Here is a 14,725-nt window from a genome sequence, read left to right on the forward strand (position 1 = left end):
GTTGTTATACTGTTTTCTTTTACCACAGCATGATGAGGAAGATAATATCAATATGTGATGGGTTGATCGATATCTGTGTTTTTAATTTCCTCCATATGGCCAGTGGTTAGATATTCAGTCATAAATTTGTCATATTCTTTGCTAGGGCTTTGTTGCTCATCAACCGTCGTTCCATTGCTAAGAATCTTTTTGTAGCCATATACTCTGAATCTTCTAGAACACTAGGGTCTCCGTTGATTGGCAGCTTCACTATGAATTGCCCATTATGATCACGCTTAATTGAATTTTGAAAACGAGATTCAACTTGAGCTTCTTCAGCACGTTGAGCAATACCTTTTCGACTCTGGAGAGATAGAGCAGAGATTTTATTCTAATTGGTGGTGAGAGATGTAGACATTAATGATTGTGGTACTGACGACTCGATGACAGGAATGCATCCGGTGATTATCCAACCCAGCTGTAACTCACATGCAAATGACTTGGATGAAAGTTTAATGTAGTTGCCTATAAAAAGTTCAAAAAATAGCTCAGCACCTAACAATAAGTAAATAGGTTGAGGTTTATGAAATAAAGGGTCTGCAAGTTGACATCTGACTTGGTCTGGAATATTGGTCACAAGTATGCAATCTGTGAGAACCTGTGCATAATACAAACTTTATGTTACTTGGAGTTTTAAGATTGTTACCTATGCTGAATAATGCCTTTTTTTGAGGGGCTCGTCTCATGGTTTGATGCTGTCCTTCCATAGTGGAAATGTTGTTGAAGTCGCCAACTTCGTATGCTGATATGCGATTCAACAAGAATGTTTCTAGTTCAGCAAACTTGGGTAGTTCACGAGTTATCTGGCGGAGCTGCCATTCACCAACTGTTATATTGTCCAGTTTGTAACAAATAAATAAAAGCCAGGCATCCCAACTGTGAATAGGTTGATGTAGAGCTTCTAACACTTTGACATGTGACATAACATGATGATGTAGTTTTTGCAGTTCTGCTGAAGTTACAGTGATGACCTTTTGTGTTTCTAATAATGACCGTATATGAGATTGAATTGTTAATGATTTATTTTCATACCGCATGAGTAAGGCATCATAAGCTTTTTGATAATTGTCCCCTGTTGTTGGAAAGCTTTTTATCACATCACCAACAGATTTTGTTACACAAGACTTCAGGTAATGCAGTTTTTGAACATCTGCCAGTGATTTGTTGTTATGGAACATTGCATCAAATGAATCCCTAAACGCTGACCAATTTTGAAGGTTACCATCAAATTCAGGTGCAGGAACTGCTGGTAATCGCATTGTGTCGCTAATTCTAACATTTATAATATATAATAATAAATAATATATAATCACCAAATGGTAAATAATTAAAAAAAGTTATTACATTTGCATATTGTTATTCTTGATTACATAAATAAAGGTTGACAAACTAAACCAAGTTAATACAGATGGTTTAATACAAGATAATTTTAATCAAATAAAAATAGTTAGGTACCTAATCAAATTTCAATTAGATTAAACCATTGATTGAAACATTTCAGTAGACGTTCAATTTCATGATGTTTAACAATTTTCAAGACATTGAAAAAACATTTTGATCTGTAAAACATGAAAAATTGTTAATCATGCAGCGGTTCCCAAACTGTGTGGCGTGCCACCCAAAGAAGGCGCGAGCACTTATAATAAGGGTTATAATAAGTTGAAATTTTATACATATTGTTATTTTAAAATATAGGTCCAAACTCAATGTGGAAAAAGAAATGCGTGTTGCAGTCAGGGTTGGGCAAGATACTCAAAAAGGAGTATTGAGATACTAGATACAAGATACTTGGCTTTGGAGTATCGCGATACTAGATACTCGATACATTTTAATAAAATTAGTCACTGGATTTTTAAAAATTATGGGGAATTACTTCATTAAGTAACTAGAATGACAAATAAAATAATTAAAACTGACACTTATTCAGTAATAATAATACATTAGTAATAAAACAAAATTAAACAAATCAATCGTATTCATTACCTACTTTATCGTGAAAGGTACACTATAACGTAGTAACTATTAGGTACACCAGTATACAAAATTATGGATACCTAATAAGTAGGGCTAGGATTTATATGCTTTTGCATGTTTTTTTCCTTAAGTCCAAATTGATTGGTTGTCAGATTTGTCCGCGATTTGGCTTATTCTCGTTTAAATGGGACCAATTTTTTTTGCATATTTTTAACATAATGCATATAATTGCATATTCACGGATTTTTTTAGAATTTGATAAATATACATTAATTAATTTTTATAAGTTATTTTAAATTTTAAATGGTACTTCACGAAACCGATAGTTTTTGGTTTATCCGTTGAATTTTCGTAAATATATAGCATAAATAGGTATTACCTATCTTAGGTCGGATAATATCCGTTCGTTACCTTATCATTGGTTGGACGACTGGTAGAATTACTTACACATTGTTATACAGTGAGACAGCATAGAATAATTGTATTAGTACGTCGTGTGTTGCGTAAATGCGCGGACGTTTATACTTAAAGCCTTGGTTTCCTACAATCACGCATCCGTGAATGCGTGGTGCGCGATGCGTGATGCGTGATCGCGCAGAAGTTGAAACCACGAAAAACTATGTAAAGCCTTGGTTTCCTACAATCACGCATCCGTGAATGCGTGGTGCGCGATGCGCGATTGCTCGGTCACGCTTGCGTGATGCGTGATGGAGGTGTTTTGCCAGACTATGCGTGATTATGAGCGCGTGGTTGGGAGTTTGGAAATTGTTGTCAGTTTGTGTTCAGTAACACGCCAAAATGGACGTGATGTCAGTCTATAGTTTGTTAGAAGATGAAGCCGACGAAGAACTTCTACTATTGGTCCATTTGTTCAGGGATGAAAGCCATGAAATGTACAGTGAACGGGACAGGGAAGGCTGCTACAACAACCTAATACAAAGACGCTTGATTGACAGTGAAACTCAATTCAGAGCATATTTCCGAGTTTCCTTAGAACTATTTAATTATATACTTAATTATATTAGAGAAGACATAAAAATACCTCCTTGCAATCGAGTCAAAAAACCTATATCACCGGAAGAAAAATTGAGTGTTACTCTCAGGTAAGTAAACATGATAAAATAGTTAGCTAAACAATTTTTTTTTATTAAATCTTTTTAAAAAATAAAAATAATAACAAATTAATGTTTTTGTAAAACAAAATATATAAATTTCACCTGGTAAATTGCAAATTGCAAAGAATAAAATAAAACATAATTTATAACCTTTTAAATTTCAAAATTACACATAATATAATGTTTAATACCTTGTTAAGCAGTTTGAAAAGATTAAATTATCAAAATGATAAAATATAAAACAAAAATTAAAAATCAGCAATATAGTCTAAATATGAAAAATTAGAATTATCTGGAGTTGAACTAGGACTTGAATAATCTGGTACACTTGTATTTGACGTTGCGGAATTTGAGGTTGAAGAATCATCCATGATATCCGTTATGTTTGTGAAAGTTGATGGTGTTGTTGTTGCATGGTTATTCGTTATGGTTGGTGTGTTATTTTTTGCCGTTAATGCACGTAATTCCATTTCCGATACAATATTGTTGACTCGCATTCTTGTTTCCACCACCAATTCAGGGGGAAAAGTCATGACCGTTGATGCTATGCTTTTAAAAAATATTTGGATCGGATTATTACATTCAGCTTCCTTCATCTCTTTCATCATGGCTAATCGTTCTTCTCGTCCTTTTTTTATTTCTTGAATTATTTTGTCTTTTCCTCCTCGTACTTTATATGGTTTTTTAAAATATAATTCTTTTGGTCAACTATCAGCTTCATGTGATTCATCAAGCGGAGAGTCAGTATTTTCAACAACTATACTATGATTCACTTCATCACTCTCTGCATAATCTGTCTGATCTAAAATTCCATTTTCCACCTCAGAGTTATCGATGATAGATTCTCCTTCAACTGCAATGTTTGATTTTGTTCTGAAAATTACAAAAATATTTTCGTTAGGAGATAGTAAAACAGTAAATAATAATGAGGATTTTTTATTATCTATATTATATTTATTAAATTTTAAATAAAAATACATTAATTATAATTAAAAATTTACCTTCTTTCATCTTCAATATCTCTCAAAAAGCTTAATGTATCTACATTATATTTTGATTTACTGGCTGCTGCTGCAGAACCGGTGCCTAATTTTCGTTTTTTTAAATTTTTTTTGTTAGAATCTCGTATTGTTCGCCAACGTGTTTTGCAATCATTCACTAAAATTCATAAATAGGTAATATCATAATCATCAAATTGTATTTACCGTCCAAGCTACTAATAATTTAAATACACTCATTATGTCCAATTAGTCATTAGAATAATACAATTTTAACACGCAAATTAATAAAAAAAATTGAAAATAATATATACTTTTCGAAATAATTAATGTAGTCACTTAAATGGATCACTCTGTATAATATATATAATTAAATAAATAAATATATATATATATATATATATCGATTTTACAGGTTTTTAGCGACTGGAGAGAGTTTTAGATCACTTGCATTCCAATTTAGGATATCACACAGCTGGATAAGTGTAATAGTAAGAGAAGTTCTTGCTGCTATTTGCCTTCGATTAAAAACTATAACAATGCCTGTACCAACAGAGAAAATTTTAAAAAAAGTATCTAACGAATTTTACCAAATGTGGAATTTCCCAAATTGCTGCGGAGCCATTGATGGGAAGCATATTAGGATCGTTTGTCCTGACAATTCTGGATCCTTGTACTTTAACTATAAATCTTTTTTTTCAATTGTTCTGTTGGCTGTAGTTGACGCGAATAATAAGTTCATGGTAGTGGACATAGGTTCATATGGGAAAGAGGGTGATGCCGGAATTTTCCCCAAATCCAATTTGGGAAAATTGATTTCAAATGGACAATTTGAATTTCCCGAACCAAGTTGTTTGCCAAACACAGATATAGTTTTACCACATGTATTTGTTGGTGATGAAGCATTCAAATTGACGAATACAATGATGAGACCCTACCCTCGAGATCAGTCGAAAGCAGATATAACAAAAGCCATTTTTAATTATCGGCTAAGTCGAGCTAGACGGACGACAGAAAACACGTTTGGAATCATGTGCCAATATTTTCGTGTGTTTTTTACACCAATTAACATTCTCCCAGAAACGGTCGATAATTTAATAATGACAGGCTGTATTGTTCACAATTTGTTGAGAGACGAATGTATTAAGTGTCCTACAGAATCTACTGCAGAAAAAGAACCGATGTACCTGAGAGAAAATGCAACTAATATGATATCGTTCAATCACGTAGGAGGAAATGCAACGCACGAAGCATTTCGAGTTCGCGATTCATTCAAAAACTACTTTAATAGCCGGGCAGGATCAGTAAGTTGGCAACAAAAACATGTCACCCGGACTAGCTAATATGATTTATCATTGCGTGATGAAGAAAAGAATGTAAAAAGTCAAAATACTATACTATATTACTACATTTACGAAAATACATTTATATTATATGATAAGATTATTATTTTTTCAAGAATTTCATTTTTAAAAATAGACATTATACAACTTTAATTAATATCATATGATAATCTAATAATAAAACTAACAATACCTAACGAGTTTGTTAAAAACGTCCATAATATTACTAACTATGTATATTGTATTTATTTATACATAATAGAATATAAAATAATAAAATAAAATATGTACCAATTAAGTTAATAGAATATTTAATCAGTAGTTGGTTGTTTAACATAGTTTAATGTACAATGACTACAATTTACATATACGATATACATATTAAGAAATATCACTAGTGTTCTGATTTAAATTTTAAAATAAAAATTGTTGTATATTTACCGTTTTTTCCGATGGCAATTGATATTTCCTTCCAAACGTTTTCTTTTATATTATTATCTTTATAATTTTTTTGACTCAATTTATATAAAACGGGGTGGTTCCGTACCAATTCAATGAGTTTTTCATCGTTCACGGGACTAAATACTTTAGATTCCATTCCGAAAAGTATTGTTGAATTAAAAATTTTAATAGTTTAGTATAAATGCATATGTATGAGTCCTAATGCGACGCGCAGATGTTGGTCTTCTGGCAACCGCGACGTGATTGACGCGCGTGATAGAAGGATCCCGCGCGTGAATATTCGCGCGCGTGAATTATTAATAAACACTTACATAGTTTTTCGTGGTTTCAACTTCTGCGCGATCACGCATCACGCATCGCGCACCACGCATTCACGGATGCGTGATTGTAGGAAACCAAGGCTTAAGTGTTTATTAATAATTCACGCGCGCGAATATTCACGCGCGGGATCCTTCTATCACGCGCGTCAATCACGTCGCGGTTGCCAGAAGACCAACATCTGCGCGTCGCATTAGGACTCATACATATGCATTTATACTAAACTATTAAAATTTTTAATTCAACAATACTTTTCGGAATGGAATCTAATAATTTGAATCTAATAATTTGAATGGTTTTAATAATAATGTCCAGCATACCGAAAAAGTTCAAAGTGAAATTGCCAAGTTACGTCTAATTAAACTAATTTAATGTAATGATATGAGCTAATAGTAATAAGTAATAATAATAAATTATGAATTATAATAAATAATAATAAAAATTTGTTTTTGCATATTTTGGTGAATAAAATGCATATTATTTTACAATTTGTTATTGCTTATAAATCCTAGCCCTGCATAAAGTAGAGATTTATTACTTTTATTATTCAATGTGCGTGTGTCACAGATAAATATGCATCACACATAAAACTATATTTTATGATTTATCGATACTGGGTTGAAAAATTATTTCTAACAACCTACCTACAATATTAAATAAAAAATATTAATTTCTGGATCATTAATTATTTCTTATTAATTATAATTTTCATAATAAAACCAGAATTGTAGTGTATCTTGTATCGCATCATAAATTATTTTATGAAATACTAGATACATTGACTAAAAATGTATCGCGATACAAGATACTCGATACTTCATATAATTGTATCGAGATACAAGATACAAGATACAAGATACAATCGTATCTAAGATACTTATCTACGATACTTGTATCGAAGATACTGCCCAACCCTGGTTGCAGTAACTACATTAATTCCTAATTTTTAAAAATTAATAACCGAAAAACAAGCACATTATTCGCATTAATTATTTTGTATAGAATAAAATATTAAGTTTATTTTTATTTTTTTGTTATCAGAATTTAAAACAATAAGTTTGAGAACCGCTGCTATAATGCATAATATAATAGTACTAGCTGAACCCGTGCACTTCATAGCCCGTTAAAAATTCTCTTTTATGGTCCATAGTTCATATTGTGTGTTAAATTAATTTCATCTGATGATGCTATCAGTATATTTTTATACATAATAGCCGACCCGTCACAGCTTCGCCCGTGATTGGTTGTTTATTTTGCCTTCGGACCATGATATGTAGAATTTTTTATTCAAATATTATTGTTTATTGTGATCGGCTAGTAAATATAAAAAACGGTTTCTAGCGTTATAAATGATAAAAATAAATACTGATAAAAAAGAAATGATTTATGGTTGATAAAGATTTATTAAAGAAAATTTATTAAAGATTTATTAAAATTTATTAAAGAAAAAAAAAGAATTAAAATATGAATTTTATAAGACTTCTGAGTATATGATGTTTTTTGTTATATTTCCTGTTGAAATTAAAATCATAAGATGATTCGGGTCTCCAGTTCGAGAAAATGCCACGTATAATTACCCATGTGAAAAGCACTCTGTACGAAGATCTACGCCAACGTACTTGAATGTTTGACCTTGTGCTTTGTTTATGGTAATGGCAAAAGAAACTTTAACCGGGAATTGAAGCCGTTTGAAAGAAAACGTCAAGTCAGAGGGAATCATGGGAATTCTTGGAATAAATGCAATTTCTCCTTTCGCTGGCCCTGTAAGAATTACGGCTTCTATAATATTATTTCGCAACGATTTTATTTGTAATCTTGTACCGTTACATAAGTTCGGTGGTTGAAGATTACGTAATAATGTAATTGGAGCACCAATTTTTAATTTTAGTTTATGAGGAGGAAATCCCGAAGGAGAAAGTGAATTGAGAAATTCTTGTGGATAATGAATAGCATCATCTGTTGATGTAACTGTATCAATAGATAGATATTCACGTGAGTGTCCATCGAATTTTAGAAGGATGATATCATTAATTTCTTCTGCTGTTACATTTCTTGGAGAGATTATAGCTCTTTCACATAACCACTGATCTGATTTATTGGACAGATTAAAAAGGTCTGGATAAACTGTAGAAATCAACTCTAACACGTTATTGACCACCCGTCCAATCGTGTGATTGACAGAAATGTAACCATTTTCATTTTCTAAAGTTCCATTTCCAATTTTCAACAACTGTGCTGGAAAAATATCGTCCCCTCCGCATAAATAAACTCTCATGTTTGTTCGCAAATAAAGTTTTTCAACATAGTTCCATATATGGGAAGATTTTAAGCAAGCATTAACGACATCAGCTCGAGTACCTTTAGGGATTACTGGTAAGGTTTGACGGAAATCACCAGCGAAAACGAATGTTATGCCACCCATAAACTTATTATTACACCTAAGATCTTTTAATGTTCGATCAATTGCTTCGATATGTGATCTGTGACTCATTGTACACTCATCCCACACAACGAATGAGGTTTTTTGAAGAATTTTTCCATGAGGGCCATTTTTACGAATCGGACAAACGTATTCTGTATCAAATAATACATTTAACGGTAACTTGAAAGTCGAGTGAGCAGTTCTGCCGCCACTAAGGGGAGTTGCTGCTATACCAGATGAAGCTACTGCTAATGCAACTTTACCTGAGGATCTAATTTGAGCCAACAACAAATTAATTAGGAATGTTTTTCCTGTACCACCCGGAGCATCTAAAAAAAAAACTCTTCCTTGATGATTCATTACGCTTTCTGTAATAACATTAGAAGCATATTTTTGATCATTTACTAATTTTGGTAAATTGATTTCTACAAATTCTTGTAATCGGTTATTATCGTAAGAACGCAAAATTGAGAATTCAAAAGGATCAGATGCATTTTCATTTCGAACAGGTGAGTTCATTCCAAATTCAGTTAAATATTTTTCAGACAGAAAAACAACTTTATCTTCTATTTCAATCAAACCTTTATTAAATATTTCATCAGAAAAAGTAAATTGCAAGTCATTTAATCGAGTGCGCTCTGTAAGAAGAATATCTTCACAAAAATCATTTCTGAACTGTTCCCACATAGATTGAGGTTCAGACGGTTGGCAGAAAACTATGATTATTGCGAATAATTCTCTTAATTTTGAAGGACTTTCTGAAAGAGTTGCCTCCGCTAGAGTACTTTTCCATTGCTCGTCATTTTCTAAAAGCCCAAGAGCAAAACAGGAAGCTTTAAAAGTCGCGTGAATGACTCCATCAAAGGCCTTCAAGCTTTCAAATGAAGTAGGACCTTGTACATAATTTAGTAACAATCTTAAATGGAAGCACTCACTTTGATTTGGGTGAATCGTGTAAATTCTACCAATGGCAGTGTCCATTTTTATTCCTGGCCAACCTGGAACATCTTTTCCCCGTCTTCTCTTTAACCAGCCTCTGCTATTATCCCAGGTGTAATAAGAAGGAACTTCATGATAGAACAGTGTTTTCGCAAAATCATCATGTGAACACAGTTCAAAAAATGCAGTGATTCAATGAGACCTCTTTTCATATTTGGAATCATATTTGTTCGAATAGATATTTGATCCGACTCTGACATAAATATATTTGTAAAAATTTAGCATTATTTCCAATTTCGGGTAATAAACTACCTATTAAATGATGCACTTGACCCTGAATTTTAAAAGAGGGCATGAAGTTCCCTTCACTTATTTCGTTTGCTCCAAACGATGTCATTTGAAACAGAGTGTTATACGGTCTAGAATTATCAAAGAAATGTTTTGATAGAGGGTGAGAATTATCAATTAAACTTTTAATTAGGTCTGGAAGATCCTCAAATTGGTGTAAAACAACTTTACCGTCAGCGCAGCAAAGTCCATGGGTTTCATCTTTCCGTTTTTTTGCATGGCACTTAGGACATAATATAGTCATTCGTCCAATTTGAAGCGCTTTAATATTTAAATAATCAATCTCGGATTGATAATTAAACGCTGATTTCATACTCAAAGCGTTACGTTGCTCCTGAGCACGTGTTTGAGAACGTTCTGGTGTGTTATTTTGTTGCCTTCTGTTATACATTCGAGATGCATTGGCAGTTCTTCTGCTAATGCGTGCTCTTTGCGCTCTCGGCATGATAATGAATTGGCCACTTACTCAAAATTTGGGTAAGAAAAAAAGGTAAAAAAACTAAGTACAAATTATGCCAGTGTGCTGATGCCAGTGACTGATGTTCTCTTAGATTGTTTACTATAATGTAATATTACAAAAACTTTAGCCACAGCAACGCGTGGCCGGGTCGGCTAGTAATATTATAATATACAAACCTATAGAACCGTAACAACTAAAAATATTTAGTATATTTTTTGGCCGAAAGAGGGCACCACTACTTTGATTCTGTTTTTGATTTTGTATGAACTTTATACTTTTTTTTTATTGACAAAAGTGTTACTATAACCTTCAGCGGAGTGTCGGGTTTCAGCCAAAAAAAATTTCAACCAAATCGGTTCAGTAGTTTTCTCGGTTAGCGCGGTCTAAGAAAAACCCTTACAATTTTATATAATAGTATAGATACAAGTTTGATAGTTTTAGAATAAAAAAAGTACACCAATGAACTCATTAGCTAACACTTCAAGATTCCAATCAGACTGCTAAAGTTCCATTTCTCCCATTGTTGGCTCATCAACGGTCAGGGTTGGGCAAGATACTCAAAAAGGAGTATCGAAATACTAGATACAAGATACTTGGCTTTGGAATATCACCAGTGCTCGAAATGGAAAATGTTCTGAACCGGAACGCTTTTTTTTTTAGTACATACCATAGAATTGAGGGCTTCACCCAACCAAAATTATAATTTCTAATAATAACTCTTTTTTAATAATATATAAGTTGTATCTACTATTTTATGAAACTCACTTTATATTTTCAGCCCTTTTAAAAATTTAAATATATTTTTACCTTCTTTTATACTTACTTACGAATACCTATAACCTATGTATATATTAGGTATATAAAATTAAAATAAAACTATAAAATGTTTAAAGAACTACTTATAAACTTATATTTATTTAAATTCTATATTTATAATTCAAAAAGTCGCGTCGCGGTCGTTTGTCGTTTATTAAATATTTTACAATGCACAGTTCTGCAAAATGTTTAAATTTTACAAAAATATGGTAGGTACAGTAAAAATTTGTTTGAACCGGAACGATAAACGTATTTTTTTTACGAACCAGAACACTAAAAATTTTTTTGCCGTGAACCAGAACGGCGTACCGGTGCGTTCCGGTCCATTTCAAGCCCTAGATATTATTATTATTTATCGCGATACAAGATACTAGATACTTGGCTTTGGAGTATCGCAAATACTAGATACTCGATACTTGGCTTTAGAATATCGGGATACTAGATACTCGATACATTTTAATAAAATTAGTCACTGGATTTTTAAAAATTATGGGAACGGGTACTTCACTAAGTAATTAAATATAAAAAACAAAATAATAAAAATTGACACTTATTCAGTACCTAATAATAATACATTAGTTATAAAACAAAATAAAACACCTACTTTATCGCAAAAGGTAAACTATAAATTATTATACAAAATTATGAATATCTAAAAAGTTACAGGCGTAAAGTCCAATTCAATGTGCGTGTGTTACAGATATATATTATATACAATACATATACATCACATATACAACTATATTTTATGATTTATCGGTACTGGGCTGACAAATTATTTCCAACAATAATCTACAATATTAAATAAAAATAATAATTTCTAGATTATTAATTATTATTTTTACAATAAAATCAGAATTGTATCTTGTATCGCATCATAAATTATTTTATGAAATACTATAGATACATTGACTAAAAATGTAACAATTTTTTAGTTTCGATTTGATATTCTTAGATGATTTTAACTTTAATCTTTTTAGTGTGAGATAATTTTTTTTTTTTTATCAAATAGGTAGCGTTTATTGAAAATTTACAATGTATACAAGTTTTGTACAATGAGTATATTGGTGGGAAGGATGACAATGATGGGGCGGTGGAGGGAAGCTCACAGTTGAGCTACCTTTTAATCACGGTTTTAGATAGAATGGTTGCGCGTCGACCGAAAAATAGTGGCAAGAGAAAGTGCTAACATAAATATTGACTAACTCTTAACGTGATCTAGCGGTCATATTTATAAATTATAGGATATTATTATTTATAATGCTAATTTTCTGCACGGAATGTGCACGACGATTTTTTTATTGGCCAAAATCACTTTTTAATTTTTAATTATCAAAAGATTATAAAATAAACCTTGATCAGTTGATTATAATTTAGCTTAAACTGTCCTCATGACTAGCTACTTGGTACCTATTTAATTTATTAATTTAAATTGTATTATTGAGTTATAGATTGACTATATATTTCACAGTGTATATTATATTTAAATTATTTATCAAAATGTTTAATAATTACTAGGGCCAACACTTGTATGCATTTGCATATTTTTATTGTTGGTCAAAAAAATAGCTAGTTTATACCAAAATTTGTTTTATAACCTAACGATGCTGTATACGAAATTTTTTTTTTTTTTTTTTTTTTTATTAAACAACTATCCGCGGCGTCTATGGCCATTGGATGTAACAGTACATTATATATTAGTATATTTACATATTACATTAATATTTAAAAAGATATACAAAGTGATTTAGTATTTAAAACAAGACAAAGTAGTAGTAATTAGGAGTTAAGTGAATAGTATTATTTACAATTTACAGTTTGTTTATAAGATTCGTTTGTCTGAGAAATAGTATGATCTTGTGTATATTGTTGGGGTCCGGGTTGAGTGCTTCAGCAAGGTGGTTGGATATTTGATATAGCCTTCTTTCTTTGTCGTATATTCTGCATTCGGTTAAGATATGTTTTACAGTAAGTAGTGTTCCGCAACATGTGCAAACTGGGGGGTCTTCCTTCTTCATTAAGTAGGAGTGTGTAAGGTGTGTGTGGCCAATTCTGAGACGGTTAATAGAGGTCTCGTGTTTTCTTGAGATGTTATCTGGAGAAGGATACGGTAAGGCGGATCTCTTGATTTCGTTCAGTTTGGTTGACATTTCATTCCATTCCTTTTGACGCTGAAGTAATGTATCATTTTCGATGACCCTCTTAATGTCGTTGAGAGAGAAAATGGGTAGGTTGATAGAATTTAGGGAAGTGTGAGCGAGTTTGGCGGCTGTGTCTGCAAGTTCGTTGCCGTCTATGTTACAGTGGCCAGGAATCCAAGAGTATGTGATGTTTTTGTCCTGTTGTTTTGCTATGTAGTGGGTGTTTTGAATTTTTCTAACGATATCAGAAGGGGAATACAGATTTTGGAGGCTGGTAAGAGCTGAGAGGGAGTCACTAAATATTGTAATATTGTTGTCGTTTATTTCAGATATGGTGAACTCGATAGCTTTAAGAATCGCCAGGGCTTCTGCTGTATAAATAGAGCATTTGTCTGAGAGTTTCCATTGTAATGTAGTTTCATCGCATATGATAGCCATCCCGACTCGTCCTTCGATGATGGAGGCATCTGTATATATATGGGTTTGTGGGTGGGCGCGTGAGCAAAAGTCTCTGAAAGCATTCTTGAAAATGTGGGGACAGGTTGAGTTTTTAGGGAATTGATGTAGGTCAATGTTAATATTCATGCTGAACTGCCATGGGGGGCATAGGGATTTTTCATATGGGATTATATTTTCGAGGTCGTATTTTATATAAGTGTGATTGAATGTATGTTTAGGGTGGTGAATTTGATTTTGGGGGGATCTTGATATTCTTGCTGCTAATTTGTGGGTTTGTTCTCTCCAGCGTACTTCTAGGGATGGAATTCCAGCAATGTTTAAGATGCTTTTGATGGGGCTAGAACGGAAGGCTCCAATGGAGAGTCGGATTCCCGAGTTGTGGATAGTCTCCAGTATTTTAAGTTTGGTGTGTTTCGCTGATGAGAAGATTGGAGCGCCGTAATCAAGTTTCGATAGTATGAATGCTTTGTGTATTTTAAGGAGGGTTTGAGATTTGGCTCCCCATGAGGTATGAGCTAGAGTTTTTATGATGTTCAATCTTGGCGTGGTAATGTTCTTGAGATTAAGAATATGGGGGATCCATGAAGCTTTATGATCAAAAATGATGCCCAGTATTTTAACATTGGGTTGGTTTTCTACGACTTGGTTTCCGATGTTAATGTGTATTTTCTTCTTATTTCTGTTATGGCTGAAAACTATAAGGTTGGTTTTTTCCGGGGAAAATCGGAAGCCGGAAGTTTTCGACCAGGATGTGAGTTTGTTCGTGGAACCTTGAAGTATCGATTGAATAGAATTAACGTTTGTACTGTGGCAAAGAATAGTGAAGTCGTCTGCGAATAATAGAGGTATGTTTGGGCGTGATATTCCTTCTGATATGTCGTTGATAGCGAT

At 32.6% G+C, this 14,725-nt stretch overlaps 2 protein-coding genes across 2 annotated transcripts in view; one reads left to right on the forward strand and one right to left on the reverse strand.

The window, feature by feature from the left end:
• The window catches only part of LOC107166999 (33 kDa inner dynein arm light chain, axonemal-like), a 32,078-nt gene that overhangs the window by 6,840 nt on the left and 10,513 nt on the right, over nucleotides 1-14,725 (forward strand). The window lies entirely within an intron of this gene.
• Nucleotides 3,763-6,067, reverse strand: LOC149062523 (uncharacterized). The gene is made up of 3 exons (XM_089217472.1): nucleotides 5,911-6,067; nucleotides 4,130-4,286; nucleotides 3,763-4,001 (listed from the first exon to the last, which is right to left on the reverse strand). Exons 1-3 carry the CDS (start codon nucleotides 6,065-6,067, stop codon nucleotides 3,833-3,835), a joined length of 483 nt encoding a protein of 160 aa, XP_089073598.1. The 3' UTR covers nucleotides 3,763-3,832.

Source organism: Diuraphis noxia, unplaced genomic scaffold (genome assembly GCF_037042655.1).
Source record: "Diuraphis noxia isolate RWA-SAM2 unplaced genomic scaffold, SU_Dnox_SAM2 contig0001, whole genome shotgun sequence".
Lineage (NCBI taxonomy): Eukaryota > Metazoa > Arthropoda > Insecta > Hemiptera > Aphididae > Diuraphis > Diuraphis noxia.

Coding starts and splice junctions, on each gene's coding strand:
- LOC149062523 (XM_089217472.1), bottom strand. CDS start 6,067: ATGGAATCTAAAGTATTTAGTCCCGTGAACGATGAAAAACTCATTGAA. Junction 4,287..5,910: donor AATTGCCATCGGAAAAAACG/GTAAATATACAA, acceptor TATGAATTTTAG/TGAATGATTGCAAAACACGT. Junction 4,002..4,129: donor GATATTGAAGATGAAAGAAG/GTAAATTTTTAA, acceptor TGTAATTTTCAG/AACAAAATCAAACATTGCAG.